General features: G+C 35.2%; 1 protein-coding gene across 2 annotated transcripts in view; it reads right to left on the bottom strand.

The window, feature by feature from the left end:
• The window catches only part of RNF180 (ring finger protein 180), a 278,059-nt gene that overhangs the window by 35,792 nt on the left and 222,646 nt on the right, over positions 1–19,621 (bottom strand). For both annotated transcript variants that reach the window (XM_060091716.1, XM_060091717.1), the window contains one exon: positions 14,804–14,929. In XM_060091716.1, coding sequence (XP_059947699.1) covers positions 14,804–14,929 — 126 coding nt within the window. The remainder of the gene's footprint in view (positions 1–14,803; positions 14,930–19,621) is intronic.

The following is a 19,621-nucleotide window of genomic DNA, read 5'->3' as shown; positions in this document are numbered from 1 at the left end:
TAGCATGGATATGATACTGCCTGGAAGTCAGAGAATAAATAGAAGGACTTTTCATGGTACCTTTCCATTTTGAGTCCACATTCTGTTTTGCTATATAGTCACAAATCCTAGCAGCTTCTAGAGTAATGTTTCTCAGGCTTAGTACTTTGCATATTGGACAAAAGCTCTCCTGGGGAGCTTTAGTTACTACTGATGTTTGAGATGCATCTCCAGAAATTCTGATTTAATTGGTATGGGATATGACCAGGGGATTGGGATTCACTTAAGGTCATAGTGTGAAATATCAGAAACCAATACCCAGAACTGTTTTGCTTCCAAAAAACTAAACAAAACAAAACCTTACCTCTTCTCCTCTCTCATGCAAAAAAATTTCTTTTTCATCTGTTCAAGTTAATTGAGGACTTTGGAAATTTCCAAGACGAGATAAAAAGTTCTGTTTCATAATAATTATTTTGTAGTTAATTTATTTTAGGGCATCCAATTCCTGAAATTCTGGTTTAAAATTATGAATGAGGATGGTTATCTCTCTTGGAAGTTCTTTATGTCTTTATTAGTATCATCAAGCTAAATTCTTTACTGATTGATTGAAAGGAGACTGAGTACTTTACATTTTACTTTCCCTAAGGAATAAGTGATGCAAACTGTAATTTCTCTAGAAGCTAGTTATTTTATATACTTTGTGCAAATATAATCATATTCTGCAAAAAAAAAAAAAAGAAAGAAAACCCCAAAATTCCTTACATAACCTCGAATCCATAACTTCAGGACTTTTTTGAGTCTAAAATAAATTTATAAGATTTAAAATCATACATTTAAAATAATGGCTTATGAACAATGGAGGGCTTCTGGTCCTTAATATGAGTAGTGCAGGATGATTATCCAATCTTTAGCTTATATATAGGAAAGCAAATTAGGGTCAACAGGGTCATGTATGCCTCCCTGCATAATTTTATCAGAAAGCACCATAATAACCCCAATATTTATACAAGAGAAAAACTAAAAACAGAAAAACTAAGAAGTGCTCATTAAATAAGATGAATTTAAAATTTGTTAATTATAGATGGATTGAAGAGATGCAATCTATAGTCTCAGCAATGTCTTAATGAAAATTTCCTCAACGTTCAGATATAAATGATTTGAAAACTAGAATTTCTCTCTAAAGTCTAGGTCACTTCCACCAAGAACACTCATAACACCTGTCATGACAAATACAAATAGGAACAAACGATAAACAATTTGCTTTGCATCTCCAACAGGAAGAAGTTTCCTACTTTCCTACCCAGCAGGAGGAAGGAAGACGTTTTCCTGACCCAGCAACAGCCCCGCCGATAAGAGGCTGTCACAACTCAGCCAATGAAAAGCCAATACACTCTCGGGCTTCCCTGGTGGTGCAGTGGTTGAGAATCCGCCTGCTAATGCAGGGGACATGGGTTTGAGCCCTGGTCTGGGAGGATCCCACAGGCCGCGGAGCAACTAGGCCCGTGAGCCACAACTACTGAGCCTGCGCATCTGGAGCCTGTGCTCCACAACAAGAGAGGCCGCGACAGTGAGAGGCCTGCACACTGCGATGAAGAGTGGCCCCCGCTTGCCACAACTAGAGATAGCCCTCACACAGAAACGAAGACCCAACACAGCAAAAATAAATAAATTAATTAATAAACTCCTACCCCCAACATCTTCTTAAAAAAAAAAAAAAACAGCCAATACACTCTGAACTCCCAGTCTCCTCCAATGGACTCTTTGTTTATAATAGCCCCTTCTAACTTCCCCTTCTCCTCTGTAAAAGGACATTTATCTCCCTTGTTTTCTGGACTTGTCTGTGGTTTGCCACAGAGTACATGTCCTGAATTGTAATTCTTTGTTCTTTCTGAATAAACCCATTTTGCTAGTAAAATAACTGGTTGTTTCTATATTTTAGGTCAACATTTGATTATTGGCCACATTTTCTTAACCTTTCCTTTCTTAAATTATGTCTCATAATTTTTATTGTATGAATTATCCAGGGAAATTGAAGTAGATATTATTTCCCTCCACAGAGGGTTGGCCCTTTTGTCAGGCAGACAGAGTGAGAGATTCATTGTCTCAACTCTATAATTAATAAGCTGGATTGAGGTTGAAGTTAGGTTGCAGCTTTAATTAGATTCAGTCAACCTCTAATTTTAAATGGCTTAAAAGGGCATGACCTATGTTGTGTTTGTTGCAGGCTCCTTTAATGGGACTTGATGTCCTAAACCCTACGGAGTCCACTATGGGACTGTGGATTTGTACTCTGCTTTCAGGTCCTGACCCCTCCTTGAGCACGGTCCTTTGGGTTTTTTGGTTGAGTTTAGCAGGTCTCTATCTCCTCTAATCTGAAAGTTTTGCTTTTCAGAGGTTGTGAAAGTAACTCCTTTGTCTTCCATCCTAAATGGGTTTAAAATACAGTAAATGTCTTAAGGAGGATTCTTACTATGTGTTTGTTGTAGGCCTCTCTACACTATGGCTTGACTTCTAAACTCTGAGATTGTTGGAGATTTCATTTTGCTCATTTGGGCCAACTGCTTAGCCTCTTGTACTGCCACAGCTCTCAGCAAATGTCTCATATGGTCATATGTTCAGACTCTTCTTCCTACGTGACATGTCCATATGGTTGTCAAAACCTCAGCTGATTTCTCTTTCCTCTAGTAGAGTCCTCTGCCCATGGCAAGACTGATCCTCAGATAATTCCCAGACTCAGAAAATACTCCCAGAGAAGCCAATAGCTGGCAATATTAGCTTTCCTGGGGGACTCGCCCCATACTGGAATTTTACTTATCTAGCCTTCCATAGATCTTTTATTTCTTTAAAAGTATAATTTTTCTAATTCATCACTTTACTCCCAGATATTGCCATTGAGGGTGATGACTTGCCATCACTTATTGTATCCTAATGTATCTTATTATATCTTCTATATCCTAGAGAAAGAAATCTCCACTGCTGTTATTGTAAGAAATAATAAGCCTGACCTGTGTTTATCTTTGCATTTCTCAGAGTTCTGTGGCTGTTTTCTTATTTTTGTGCTCAAAATCAGGTCCCATGCATCCCTCTAACCAGGTTTCCTCATCTGTCAATTTCAACTTTGTTGCTGATGATCAAATGAGATTGCTACTCTTCCAGTGCGGAACTAAGAGATAATAGCTCTGCATCTCATATATGTAACAGGTCCACAGCATAGTGGACATCTGCTATAATTTTTCACAACATGTTCTGATTGTTTGGGATAAAAGGTGTAATAAACACAAAGAATAACATGCAGCCATTGCACAAACCCAGAATCATCCTCAGAGTACCTTTATAGGCCTTGCCCACCTCTGCATGCTAGGGTGCATATCCACTATCACCCACAAGGGTACACCACTCATCATGATTACAGAATAGGATAAAGTGACCAGAGGGTCTCTCAGAGACGCAGGAAGTTTTCCATTACCTCTCTTAAGTCCCATCTCCTCAACCTTCATTTTTTATTCCAAGATTGACCACAATTTTCCAGGATAATTCACAGTGAATACACATATTGCCTACTGCCCTAACAATGTCATACAGTGGTCAGACCTTAGAATACTTGAACATTTCTGAAGTCTTTAGACATTGACAGCCCAGTTTGAATTTGGCTGTGTTCTTTCACTTCCTTTCTGGTCTCTCTTAATCAAAGGTTCAAAAAATTCAGCATCAAGTGCCAAAGTCACCTTATTATATGTTTAAACGTTTTAACTCTGTGTCATCTATTCTGCAGGGTACATAGGGAAATCATTAGTAATGGGAAAGCACAGTATTAAAACTGTGAGCTCAGGGTCAAGATCAGATGCAGCCACCCTCTACCAGCATAAGAATTTGCTTCCAGTGCTAATTTCAGTGGTCCTGTGATTAGTGAGTGGGCATGTACAGGCATATGTATGCATTTATGTTATGTATGCAAGTAGCTGTAAATGAAGGTAGCATTTCCTACCAACATCCTACTTCATATGGGATTAATAAAGCAACTTCTATACATGTGAAACCATGAAGGGGGTAGAATTTATGTGTGTAAGAGACTGTATCTATGTGTGTGTGTGGGGGGGTGGTGGATAAAACTTCTGGTAATTTAAAAAATAACAGTTATAAAGTGCTGATATTTGAACAAAGTGTACAATTTGTATTATAATTTGGTTCAATCATAAACTTAATATAGAAGAAAAGGGTGTTTTAACTTTGAGTTCATTGCCCAATTGAATTATTCAGCCTTAGACAGAGACTATGAATTCCATGACCCAACACCAGAATAACACTGGGTCACGTGAAAAGGAATGGAAATATTCTAGATAAATATAAGCTAGCACTTATATCTCTTATCAGGATTAACTGCACTGATGACTCTGTCAATCTTAGTTACTTCCTCTGAAATACCTACCATTTGCAGGCATTGCATACTCAATTTATTTTATCAGTATCCAATTGACACGGTTTCCAGTCCCATTACTATCCCTAAAACAGGCAACCAGGACCTAGAAACCAGCTTCCATGAGGAACAGTTGAAGGAATGTGGATATATTCTGTGTGGAATAAAGACTTCCAGAGAATATCATATATGTCTTTGTATATTTGAAGAACAGTCTTATGGAGAAAGATTAAAACAGACTTGAACCAATAAAAGGAAACTGTGAAAAGGCAGATTTCATTTACACAGAAATTTATCTGAAAGAGTTGTTAAAATGGACAAACTTACTTTTTCCGGTAGTAAGCTCCCTGTCATTGTATGTGATAAGCAGAATCTAGACGTCCATCTCCAAGGATGATTGTTGAGGCTGTTCTTGTATTGATTGGAGAAGTTACATTATGTATCTTCTCTAACTCTTTAGAATCTATGATTTTATATTTTAGTGGGATTGCATGTAACTACCTGTTTTTAAAGTAGTTTCTGATATTGTAAGGCTTATTACTGGTTTGGCTTTGAAATTTTAAACTCATCAGTAAACCCTATGGCAAAAACAGGGCCTGATTCTCCCATTAGAAAATAAATAGAAAGAAAAAGACAGAATTCTTAGGCCCTTTCAAAAAATTATCTTGTGAATAAAATCGTTGTAGTTTCAGAAGAAATGTAAAGGTTAACGAACTTTCTCCTAAAAGACAGCACCACGTCTACAACATATTTTAAAATCCCTCTGATTTTACCTCCAACTTTCTGAGAAGGCAGATTTCTGGGTTATATTAAATTCCTGCTGTTTGATCATGTACTGTTTTGTTCTCTATTAGAGATAAGCATTTTTTCCATGTGAATATTCCTTCATTTATACTGAGCATGTTTAAACTTGCAGAATCAATCTAACACCTTCAGATGAACTAATGAGCAAATAAAACAATTCCCCAGGCTTTTACAAGAAATGAATAGATTTGTTATAAACATATCTCAAACACCTTCACTTCAGCTGCATGTTCTTGTTATTGCCAGAAAAAATTAACACATTGGATTTTAAATCATGACTTTTATTTCGTTTGACTTGAATGTATTTAGAAAATAAAAATTCAACACTGTGGACAACTTTTTTTTTGGCAAAAAGATCTTAGTAAAACCTCTTAGTTGGTTAAATTTATATGTGTGTATATATACATATATGTACACACACAGACACACATATGTAAAATTGGTTTCTTAGGAAACCAATGGCATGGCTGAAAATCATGTCAGTTAGATACTGATAAACTGAGGATGCAACGCCTGGAAACAGTAGGTACTTCAGAGGAAGGAACCAAGATTGACAGAGTCAGCAGTGTAATTGGTATCTGATAAGAGATGTACAGTGCTAGCTCACATTTATCTAGAATATTTCCATTCCTTTTCACATAACCCATTTTATGTATAAACACATAAAATATGTATTTGTAAGAAAAAAATTAAAACATGTCTGCTTACTCATCAATATCTCTAAGACACTACTTGACAGGGTGAAAGGGATTGGTCTGTACTAGGTAAGTGTGAGCGAGCTTTATGGCTGAATGAATTCAAAAGAGTTGATATGAACTTCACTAATTAGGAAATCTAAAACTATGTTAAAATGTTTTGTTTTTGTGGAAAGAACACTAATTGTATGGAGCCAAAGGCGTCTATGGCAATGTCTATTCTTTCCAATTATATCCCCCACCTTCCCACCTTACTTCCTTCTACCAACTTCTGAAAATTAAGCTGAAAAGAAACAATTTTGAGAAAACAATTAACATGGCATGGATGGCATGGTATGTTGAGTACTGTGGTATAATATGGATATCACAGATACCAATTTTCAAGTATGATCCTAATTTTGTACAATTTCATTATTTTTAATCAAGATGATTCAATAAATATTGAATTAAGTGTGCTTTATTCTTATGAAAAATAATCAGAAATGAAGAATAACAAAAATACGGCATACAATATATTACTGAGATTACTGAGAGGGAAATTTATGACCTTAAATAATAATTTTTTAAAAATTAAAAGGATAAAAATTAATGTCCTAGAAAGCCACTTTAATATGGTATTAAAAGGACAGAATAAATCCAAAAATCGCAGTAAGGATTTAATAAAGAGCAGAAATTAATGAAATTGAAAATAAAGATACAATAGTCAATTTCAAAAATTCATTATTTAAAAAGAATAATAAAATTTACAAATATCTAGCAACATCAGGAAAAAAACAGGGCATGAGTAAATAATATTAATATATAAAGAGAACGGAATTATAGATACAGGAGAGATTAAATGATATGAACAACTTTTTGTCAAAAATTTTTAAAACAGAAAAAATTAATTCCTAGCAAAAAGATAAATTATATAAACTGATTCAAAAAAGAAATTGAGAAAACAAAGACATTTTGAAAAAGGAAACATAGGGGCAATCTTATTCATAAATGTAGATGTTAAAAAAAAAATAACCTCAAGCAAAAGTGGTATATCCTGCTTTTCAAAAGTTCACTTTATGCCACTTTTGTTTTTACGAAAGGCCTAAACTAGTACCTCTTTTCACTAACTGAAAGAAATCTGAAAAGGATTTTGGCTTTTAAGAAAAAAGAGGAAAATCGAAAAAAGAATTTTACGTTTGTTTTACAGGGAGCCATCATAGAGGCAGCACATACCCCCAGCAGGCAGAGTGGCACCACCAAGCTGCTTCCCCAGGATTACAGCCAACATCTCAGCATCAGGCTGTCATAGTATGAACTGTGTCTGTGAGCATCTGTGCTTTATCTCAGTTTATTTTGTGTATCCATTAGCAAGATGTGTCCTAAGGTAATTGTTTCTTTGCTTTACCCCTTTTGGCTTATGAAAAATTTCACAGGAATGCTCTACTTTCACATAGTGGGGAAAGCCTGAATTAGCAAACCAAGTTTACCAATGCACAAAAATGATCAAGTTGAGTTCTTCCCAAGAACACAGCAGCAGTTTGACATTAGAAAATCTCCTACAATCTATTAATGTAATTCAGTGCATTAACAGATTGAAGAAGTAAACCCATTATAGTCATTTCAAAAATGTTGAAAAAAGTCCCCAAATTAAAAATCCATTCAAGAAAGAGATTAAGAGAAAACTAGGAACAGATGGGAACTTTCTTAAAACCTGATAAACGGTATCTACCCAAGATGCAGAGCAACAATTCTACTCAATGGCAAACATTAAAATATTCCTTTTAATATCACAGATGCTGCTATTGGTTTTTCTATTCAAAATCAAACAGAAGTCCTCGTTCAGAAAGTATGGCAAGAAGAAAAAAAAGAAAAAACATATGTATTAGTTTGAAAGATATATGTCACTATTTACATACAAGACAGATATGATTGTCTTCATTCAAAGCCCCCCAAACCCTATAAATAATGAAACTGAACGTAATTTAGTAAGGTTGCTGAATATGGGATCAAAATCCCAAAAGGACATTTCTACACAACAACAGGGAATAATTAACAAAACCCATCATCACTATTTAATATTCAGAAAAGGGGGCTATAATTTGAAGAAAGACATGAACCCTCTGTAACACATGATAAGAGGTAGATTCTAGATAAAAACCTAAATGAGAAAGGTTTTTTAATATTAACTTCATAGTTTTACCTAAGCAGAAAACTTTGTGACCTAGGAATGGGTAAGAACTTCTTAAAACTTCAAAACACAATGACAATGCAAACTTAAGGTGGACTTAATTACATCAAAGTTCAGAATTTCTTTCAGTGAAGGACACCATGGACAAACTTAATATACAGATAATAAAATGGGATAAGAGATTTATAGTGTCTAAAGCAGACAATGGATTAATATGTAGAATATACAAGAAATTCTGTAAAACTGATAAGGGCAGAAACCCCCTTAGAAAAATGAGAAAAGTGGTTACAGAAGAGGAATCCGAAAGACTGATGAGCATTTGTAGGGATCTTAAACTACTAGAGATCAGATAGAAGCAAATTAAGTCAATACTGAGTGTTCCTAATTCCCATTCTCTGTCAACGCTCGTCATTTTCCATAGTTCTAATTTCCTCCAACCCTCAAGCACTGTTAATAGGTATCGATACTGGTCATTTGGGGGAACTGTTGGCATTATTTACTCAAGTTAAGTATATTCATATTCTGTGACCCATACATTCTGCTCCTGAGTCTATAGGCCAAATTTTGACAAGGTCCACATTAGGATATTCATTAGTATTACATGTAGTGAAGGAAGCTGGAGGTATTCTGTGTTCCAGTCAGTGAATAGTTGGATAAAATGTGGTAGATGCACACCTTAGGAGAACATTATTTAGAACCCACAGATTATAAATACATACAGCCACCTGGATGCATCTAAAAGCCTAGTGCTAGATGAAAAAGATAAGAAACAGTGCAATATATAATGACACCATTCCTGTAAATTAAAATATACACACAGAAAACAACAATAAACATAATTTAAGAAAACAATGAAAAAGATACAGATTAAATAAACTCAACATAATGGAAAGTAGGATATGAGGATAAAAGGAAACAAATGAGTGTGTGGACTGGTGATGATGGTAGCCGTTAATTAAGAAGTGGGACTGGAGCAACTATATGCAATCAAGGTTCAGAGGAGGAGAAAAGAGGATAACAACATAGCAAATATATGTGAATAAATCTCACCAAAAGCTGTATAAAACATTTATAAAGGAAATTATCACATTTTATTATAGACATTAAAGATTTAGGAGATCTAAATAAAAGAAGAGAAATACCAGTTAGTAGATGGGGAAAGTTATTATTAGGATGTCAATTCTCCCCACATTGACTCATGCATTGAATAGGAACTTCTTCCCTTAATCCAACATGGTTTTCATGGAACTTGACAAGATGATTCTAACATTCAAAGAGCCAAGAAAAAAAAAGAAAAAAGAAAAAAGAAAAAAAAAAGGCCAAGACACTCATGCAGCAAAACAAGTATGAAGGGAGATATCAAAACTTCTTACAAGGCTCCAGTAATTGAGACAGTATGGTATTGGCACAGGATTTGACATACAGACCAAAGGAACCAAATAAAGACCTCAGAAATAGACTCACACAAATGGAAATTTAAAATATAACAGATTAGCACTGTGAATCAGTGGGGGAAATAATGAATTATTTTCAGTAAATGGTGGTTGGAAAAAATTAAGTAGGAAAAAATCCCTAAGTGACTGGATCCTTACCCTATAACACAACCCTCGTCCCTGCCAAACCCCAGAAAATATCAACAACACAAATCATTTAGAAAATATTTGAAATATAAATATTTGAAAAATAAAATATTTTTTAAAAATTGAAAATATTTGAAAAATACACAGGAAAATATGTTTATGACATTGGGGATAGAGAAGAATTTCTTAAGGCAGATAATACATGCCAGAAAGATGATAAAGAAAATAAAGAACTACAGTTCATTAAAAGATATCATAGAGTGAAAAGGCAAACCACAAATGAGAGAAGATAGCTGCCATTCAAATAATTAAAAAAGGAGTCAGCAGAAAATATTTTAAAACTCTCAAAAATCAACAAGAAAAATGCAATCAATAGGAAAATGGACAAAATTTGTAAAGGAATTTCACAGATGATGGAATTCTATAACTAATACACATATAAAGTTATTTTCAATCCCTACTGGTAATTAGAGAAAGTGAAATTAAATCCCCAGTGAGATATCATTTTATACCTATCAGACTGGCAAAATCTAAAGGACTGAAACCATCAAATGTGGTAAACAAAGTTGGTGATAGATCAGCAGTCATTTAGGAAAATGGTTTGGTTTAGGTAGTCAAATTAAAGATGTGTTTTTCTTATGACCCAGCTGTTTGCTACTGGCATTTATTCTAGAGGAACTCTTATGCTTCAGGAGAGATGAAAATAATATTATAGCAGTGTTGTTTATAAACAAAAAATGGGAAAACTCAGTTGTTCATCAACAGGAGAATAGATAGATTGTACCATATTCACATAGTGGGTGATAGTATAGCAGTAAAAATAAATGAATGTGGCTACGCTCACTGAAAAGACAAATCCAAGAAACATAATGCTGAGTGAAAAAGCAAATATAGAATACATACATTGTTACCCCTGCAAAAGTTCAAAGACAAGCAAAATTAAATAACATTGATTAAGTATACATATGTATACTTACTTGTGCAAAGAAATGATAAATACAAAATTCGGGGGAGGCAGGAAGCAAACAAAGAAGAAGTACAGAAGATGCTTCGGTAATACTGGTAATTGAGTCTGGTTTGTGATTAAAATCCTATGTGTGGCTTTTCAGGCCTGACCATAGGCAATTATGGAGGCTTTACCTGGTAGGCATCACAGAAGAAAGCTGCCCCCCACACCAGATTTGGTGTAAAGCCAGTGCATTACAATCTCTGAAGGAGCTGCAATCAAGGTCTCAGGCCTCTGGCCTGTGATGCTCTTTCATATATTTACGTTCCTCAGCACCTGCATTCCTGAGTCCTTTATCTGAGGGCTTGGGCAGAGGGCTTCTTCTGGATCTCTGCTGAGACCTCTTTAGAGGGGTATTAGGGAGAAACCTTAAAGATACTTTTCCCCACTCTGAATTAGTACCCAGTACTTTTCCACTCCTAGTCTTCCCTTCTTCCCCCCATCAAAAATAAAACCCCAACACACACACATATACACCCCTCAGGGCCCATGAAAGTGCCAAGGCCTTTTGTTCGGGGCCTCCTCAACAGTAAGATTACCCCCACATCTGTCCTGGTCCACCTGACCCTGGATGAGTGCACTGTTCCATGGGGGAAAATAGAATACTGGGGGTGGGGAGGTTGGCATTTCCTCCGGTTTTATACTCTTGTTTACACCACTGTACCAAGTGATTAAAGGCTTAACTCTTTCAGTTTTGGCTGAGCCTTGCTTAGCATAGCTGAGCTCTTGATAGTAATATATTGCTTAAGTTAGGTTGTATAATAAAGCTACTTTGAACCTCCTCCATAAAAACTTATAAAAAGTTAAAGTTCTGTGGAACTTCTATGGGGAGGACAAATAAGATTAAATCACAAAGAAGCAAATATTTAATTTATAGCTTCAGTACCCCAGAGTACAAAAAGACAAAGGATACTGAGGGGTTATCAGAAAAGTGACTCATTCTTTTTAAAATGTGGGTATAGGGTAGAAGGTAGGATACAAAGGAATTTTTTAAAGCACATAATTCATATAATAAATTTTCTCTTCTTTGGTATGAAATCCTTTAAGTAAGACTGAATTTCACATTATATTTTGGGCTAAATGTAATATATTTTAAAATGTATCTATACCAAATCTATGGACAATGGGTTTCTATAGTTACTTACCACTTTATAGAACAGTAGGTACTTATAAAATGTCTTTAAACTAACTTTCTTCATTCAAACTACTGTATAAAGTTACATTTGTCCTTAAACTACTTTCTTCAAACCTTGAGGATTTTGTAATTCAATTTATCTTTTGCCTCAACCATACAAGGCTCTGTTTTTACCTCCTTTTGGTTTACATCATTGCTGTACTGATCTTACTGGTCTTCTTATGTAGAAGTCCCTCTTGTTCCCTGAAGATCAGAGTTCCCCATATCTGAGCTTCTCCAATCAGACCCCCCAAAAACATCATAAGGGTAAATACTAAAACTGCAGAGTAGTCCATGTTCTGAGAGACCATGGTTTTATAAAAGACGAAATTACATTTTATGTTTATACTGTCTGATCATCATTACACATAATAAATTCTCAAAGATGAAAAAGGTATTAGAGATTGCCTTGCCCTAATTTGATAATTCCTTATATCTATATAGTATAATTAGTTATAATTTAGAATGTGCTTTCACATCAGCTCATTTGATCCTTGTAACTATATTAATTAGGAATATATAATTATTACCATCTTACAGATCAGAAACAAACAAAAGAAGAGGTTTCTATGATATCCCTGAGGTCATACATTTAGTTAGACATGAACTCAGAAATAAGTATTCCTGTCCACTGTACAAGCATGAGACACTCTATACTAAGGCACGGACACTTTCTACTTGTCCTAAACTTGTGGGACAACTTGTAAAATATTAAAATAAAATAGTATGAAAGTGAAACATTTCCAAACTCATTCTATGAGGCCACCATCATCCTGATACCAAAACCAGACAAAGATTCCAGAAAAAAAAAAAAAGAAAATTACAGATCAACATCATTGATGAACACAGATGCAAAAGTCCTCAACAAAATACTAGCAAACTGACTCCAACAATACATTAAGAGCCAGAGCAATCCTGAGAAAGAAAAATGGAGCTGGAAGAGTCAGACTCCCTGACTTCAGCCTGTACTACAAAACTACAGTAATCAAAACAGCATGGTACTGGCAAAAACACATAAATATAGATCAATGGAACAGGATAGAAAGCCCAGAAATAAACCCACCCACTTATGGTCAATTAATCTATGATAAAGTGGGCAACAACATACAATGGAGAAAAGACAGTCTCTTCAGTAAGTGGTGCTGGGAAAACTGGACAGCTATATGTAAAAGAATGAAATTAGAACATTCTCTAACACCATATACAAAAATAAACTCAAAATGGATTAAAGACCTAAATGTAAGACCAGATACTATAAAAGTCCCAGAGGAAAACATAGGCAGAACACTCTTTAACATAAACCACAGCAATATTTTTGGGGGACCCATCTCCTAGAGTAATGGAAATAAAAGCAAAAATAAACAAATGGGACCTAATTAAACTCAAAAGCTTTTGCACAGCAAAAAAGACCACGAACAAAACAGAAAGGCAGCCTACGGAATGGGAGAAAATATTTGCAAATGATGTGACGAACAAGGGATTAATTTCCAAAATATACACACAGCTCAATATAAAAAAAAAATAACCCAATCAAAAAATGGGCTGAAGACCTAAACAGACATTTCTACAAAGAAGACATACAGATGGCTAATAGGCACGTAAAAAATGTTCAACATGGCTAATTATTAGAGAAATGCAAATCAAAACTACAATGAGGTATCACCTCACATCAAAAAATCTACAAATAATGCTGGAGAGGGTGTGGAGAAAAAGGAACCCTCCTACACTGTTGGTGGGAATGTAAATTGGTACAGTCATTATAGAGAATGGAGTATGGAGGTTCCTTAAAAAACTAACAATAGAGTTACCACATGATCCTGTAATCCCACTCTTGGTCATATATCTGGAGTAAACTCTAATTCAAAAAGATACATGCACCCCTATGTTCATAGCAGCACTATTTACAATAGCCAAGACATGGGAACAACCTAAATGTCCACTGACAGATGAATGGATAAAGATGTGGTGTGTGTGTGTGTGTGTGTGTGTGTGTGTGTGTGTGTATCTCTATCTATGAATGATGGAATATTACCCAACCATAAAAAAGAATGAAATAATGGCATTTGCAGCAGCATGGATGGACTTAGAGATTATCGTAGTAAGTGAAGTAAGACAGACAAAGACAAATATCATATGATATCACTTATATGTGGAATCTTAAAAAAAAGATACAAATGAACTTATTTACAAGACAGAAATAGACCCATGACATAGAAAACAAACTTATGGTTACCAAAGGGGAAAGAAAACAAACTTATGGTTACCAAAGGGGAAGGGGCCAGAGAAGGGATAAATTAAGAGTTTGGGATTAACATACACATACTACTATATATAAAATAGATAACGAACAAGGACCTACTGTATAGCACAGGGAACTAGACTTAATATCTTGTAATAACCTATAAGGAAAAAGAATCTGAAAAGGAATATATATATATGTATATATATATGTATATACATACATATTTAAAACTGAATTGCTCTTCTGTACACCTGAAACTAACATGACATGGTAAATCAACTATACTTCAATAAAAGAGAAATAATTTATTAAAATAAAGCTGAGATTAGCACCAATAAAATGAAATGAACTTAAATTATGATAATGAGTTATTCAAAACCTTTATAAGGAATACCAATGCTTTTGTCAAATATAGCTTTTGTCAAATCTGTTACTTTTCAGTTCATTATCTACATATTAAACATTACTGACATCAAGGCAAAGTAAATTTAATCATGAGTTTTTCCTCAGATTTTGCTCTTACTGTATAGTCTCCATTTTTTTCATATGTACACCTGTAGCTTTCAGTAAGAGGCTACTTACCAAAATCCTTACTTAAAATTGACCAGTGAAGAAATATTTTTCTACTAATATATCTAAGGCAGAAAGAAAACAGCTTTAAAAAAGACCTTGGACCATGTCACCAGACTTTTTTTTTTCTTTTCTTCCTTTTTTTTTTTTTTTTTTGCATTAGCTTCCTTACCTCCAAAAAGATGGAATGCTTTTCTGCGGCTTGGTAGGGGCCACTTTGCAGAGCTGGATTTCTGAAAGCTTTGTTTTCTTTTCAAATATTCTTTAGTAAAGAATGTTTTTGTGGCATTGTTCAGTTCTAGGGTAAAGCAAAAGAAAATAGTATTTTTAAACATTAATTTGAATAAAATGGCAAGAACCTGAAAAATGGTTGTTGTAGTATTTTGATAATAAATTCGGATCTCTTTAAGACAGTGAAGACAAAAGTAGAGTCATCTTTTTTTTTAACCCAAGCAAACCTAACTCCTCTGAATTTGATGCAACTCTGATATGCCTACACATAGAACACACACCTACTGAGCAGCTCCTATGTCAGATACTACACCAGATACTGAGAACACAGTGATGAATGAGACATAGCCCCGCCCTCAAGAAGACTGCAGTCTAAAAGATGGAAATAAACAGGTAGACCAGAAAAAGGGGGGAAACGTGTTATGGGTGTAGCAATAGAATAACTAGAGTGTAATCATGGCTCAGGAGTGATAATGAAAAGGAAAAATCCTTAGAACTTTTTACGTCATAGTCTCTTTATTTCATCCATATGTGATGGGTTGACTGTTTAGATGCTAACGCTGCTGATACGAAGAAGTTTAAAAGATGTAGAAATAAATTCTCAACCTTTCAGAAAATTATTAATGAGTTAAAAAGGAAAATATTCATTTGAAATAAACGAATACCAATCAAAGATCACATATGATGACATTCACTTTATTTTTAAAATTTTATTTATTTATTTGTTTGTTTGTTTATTTATTCAGGCTGTGCCGGGTCTTAGCTGCACCACTCAGGATTTTTTTTTTTTTTTTTTTTTTTTGCCGTACGCGGGCTTCTCACTGTTGCGGCCTCTCCCGTTGCGGAGCACAGGCTCCGGACGCCGAGGCTCAGCGGCCATGGCTCACGGGCTTAGCTGCTCTGCGGCATGTGGGATCTTCCCGGACCGGGGCATGAACCTGTGTCCCCTGCATCGGCAGGCGGACTCTCAACCACTGCGCTACCAGGGAAGCCCCACCCAGGATCTTTTAGTTAAAGCATGCGGGCTCTTAGTTGTGGTCCAGTGGGTAAGACTCTGCGCTCCCAATGCAGGGGTTCGCTCTCTGGTGGGGGAACTAGATCCCACATACATTCACTTTAAGAGTCTCTGGATACGAGCCAGTGAAAGCAAGGCATGATCCGAGTTGAACTGTTCGATGGAGAAGTTCTTCTCAGGGAGGCCAGTGTAGAGCTGGTTACTAACTGAGAAATAAAGTAGTCTTTCCATCAATGATGCCCTCTTACTTTCATCCCACAATTATTCCTGTACTATCTTCTCTGTTTCCATCCTTCAGGCTTTGAGCTTCTGCTCAAACCAGTTACATCAAATTATCTCTATTTTTCCTAATTACTCCCCAGGATTGATTCTTTCCTTAAGCAATTCACAGGGAAAACAGATTCTCAGAGTTTACATTTAACAGCAAAAGAAACAATGTAAAAAACAGACCACTCCAAGCAAGGGAGGTTAAGTATTAAACCCGCAACTCTGTTTAACTCCCTTCCCCATTCTACACCCAAGGGCCAGTAATTAAAGCACACAAGATAGAGAAAAAGTAATTTCATAGTCTGTGTACTCATTGTGTATGTTGGAGGTTGTTATGGCTAGTGAATGTTTTATCCTTCATATGTTCAATAGTTAAATCATTTCAGGTTGGATATTCTCACAGTGTTTTCTGCAGCAGTGCACAGTTGTTTTATCCATGTCCACTCTGCCCACTGCCTGTGAAGAGCCCCTTAGTATAAGATGGTCATGGCACTACTACCTGGTTAAAAGGACTCATCAGTGCCATTCATACTGATGAAGAGAATGGAAGAGATTATCAAATGACTTATAACACATTCACTTATAGTAACAATTCTTGCAGGGCTTATCCTTAAGCAGTGATGACTGTAATTCAGGGTATTCTCTGAGAAATTAAAAATCCTATAAGTGGTATTAACAATTAACTCTAGGGCAAATTGACTCACAACTTCCTAAATGCCTTTAAAAGTAAGACCAGTGTGGTGGGTAAATGATTTCATGTGGGAGATGATATAAACCAAGGTGAAGAGTTTGCAACTCAAGAATTCTTATTCCCCTCCTTTCTCTTTCTCCTCTCCACCTTCTCCTTCTTCTGGAGAGCTTGTAGCCATGCTCTAAAATGGTGATGCAATAACCAGAGGATGCCACTGCACTCTCCTCTCTTAAAATGAAAACTTATTTGGAAGTGTAATTGATTTCAGTAAACCAGATCAAAAAGACATTCTTGTAAGAGTTGGCCAATAAGTGCAGTTTTGAAAGCTGGTCACAAATCAAACTTCTCTTAGAGGGTAGATGAGAGAGGTAAAAGTAATAATGATAACTGTGATACTTTTGTTTTCTAGCTTCGAGGAGCTTATTACACAATGCACTTTTAACCTACATAACAAACCCATGTGATTAATGCACCAAAGAAAAAAGGGTTCATAAAAATATTTATAATACCTACAAAAACTATGATCAGAGAAATTACTAAAATGTGCAAAATGAGATGGGGGATGTACCTACAACATTTTGTTGAACATAAATACATGTGTCCAGAACATAATCTTATGAGATGTTGGAAGATTTTATTTATTACACTGATCTGAAAGGCCTTTGGAGAAAAGAGGACCTAGAAGCCCTTGTCCCTCCATTTCTGGGGCAAATAAGAACTGGGTTCTAATGCTTCTTCACTGTGGTACCTTTCATAAGTTGTTGAACTTCTCTTTGTACTCACTTTCTACCCTATCTCTGGCAAACATTTATTTTGCCATAGCTATGTGCCTAGCACTTTACTGTTCTAGCTAGAAATACAGAAATTAATTAAATGTAATTCCTGTCTGCTGGGCATTGTACTAGATCACTGATTCCAAAATACGTGTCTGGAGCCTGGCTATTCATCAAAATTGCTGAGGGCACTTGTCAAAAAGACAAATTCTAGGACCTTGCCCAGATATTACTGAAGCAGAATTGCTGTGGATGTGACCTAGGAGTCTGTGCTTTCTACAGGCTCTTTGGGTGATTCTGATGCACAGTCAAATTTGATAACCACTGGATGAAATGACCTTAAATCCTTTTCTGTTCGAAAATTACCTGAATTTATTTAAATAGGTTAAACCTTATATCACTCTGGTATAAACTGTACAAACCTTACCCAAGGATGTTGTTCTTTCTATAGAACAATGTTGCTTCATTCTAGTGGCATTTGAACTTGGAACTCCAGGATATTGCAACAAATAAAATATTCAGTACTACCTTTCTCAGAATTACCTGGAAGAAGCATTGAGAAAAATCTGAAGGCAGACCAAGATGTAGGGCTTGGAGTAAAAGGTGATAAAAACTACCTTTATCTCCTCCTTGGCCAACTCTACCTCTTAGGGAGTAGAGGCTTCTTAATACAATATACATTATAATGTATTAGATGTAATCAATATTTCATATCATTCAATATGCTAGAAAAAGACAAAACCCTGAATATCCTGGAAAGATTCTAAAGTCTACTCAAATGGTACATTTAGTTAAATGTGGTGGCAGTACTAGTGGAAACAGCAGCATCTTTGCATGACACTATCATAGAAATAGTAAATAAGTGTTAAGAGTTCCAGTCTTCTTGACTTGCCTGAATGCAGGAGTCAATCACCAATTACATAAAAACATAATTCACATTATTACAGTGTATATTACCATGAGTTTCACTGTATCGTATCATAAAGAATAAAATAAGAACAACCACATACACAGCACAATTTTGAACTACAGGCAGTACCAATAGGGTAGTGTAACTCTGATTTCTGCTTTATGCTTAAATATGGGCAATTTTATATTTAAACAACTAATTATAATTAAGCAAATATTTGTTAGTAATAGTTTTAAGCATTCTGCTAAGTATAAGAGTTAAAACTGTGAAACAGGCATAGAACCTGCATTAAATCCTATCTAGTAAATAGGTAACCATTAAGTTATGAGGTAAGTGCCATGATAGGGTTAATTCAGGCCTCAGGGTCTTATTAAGGAGGGAAATATAATGAGTATTATTATAAATACAGGGCAGAGTCATTTAGATGGACCCAGTGGTATTATGTTCTAATTTAAAAGGCTAGGATATATGTGTCCACCCATTTCACTTAGATTATTAAAGGCCTTGTTTACCTACCTAAAATTATGTATCTTTATTATGAAAGCTTTTTTTCCCCACAATTCCCTTCTGAGTCCTATGTTGTTTGATACATTTCATTTTTCACAAAGATGTAACTTGCAAAAAGATGATTTGACAAAAAGAAATTTGTAGGATGTTTTAATAAAAGTTTAAAAAAAAGACTACTTCTCCAAGAGTTTTGCATTATATATATAGAATGAGCCCTGATTTTGAGTGGAAATCCAACTTTCCTTCATTTCAACAGGCACTGGACATGCTTGTTCACAGGCATTATTTGGTTCCAGGAGATTAATGTACAATAAAGATCATTTGCAAGGAATAGACAAGATTGTGAATGAAGAGTCCCAATCAGTGGGCATTTGTATAAAAAGGGAGATTTCTAACAAAACAATCTTTACCAGCTGATGCTTAATCCTCATTTTTTAAACATAGCATTTAGTTTAAGTAACCTCTTGTGAGATGATCTCTAGAACTTTTAGATTAGTCTCATCTCACTCTTCTTCTTTAATATGTTGATGTATATGTTTATATATTTAATATGATGAAAAATAGTAATTTTTCAAGAATATACAATCTAAGATAGT

The sequence above is a fragment of the Mesoplodon densirostris genome, chromosome 3, assembly GCF_025265405.1.
Source record: "Mesoplodon densirostris isolate mMesDen1 chromosome 3, mMesDen1 primary haplotype, whole genome shotgun sequence".
NCBI lineage: Eukaryota > Metazoa > Chordata > Mammalia > Artiodactyla > Ziphiidae > Mesoplodon > Mesoplodon densirostris.
Note: the sequence above shows the minus strand (reverse complement) of the source record. Positions and strands in the feature narration are given on the sequence as shown.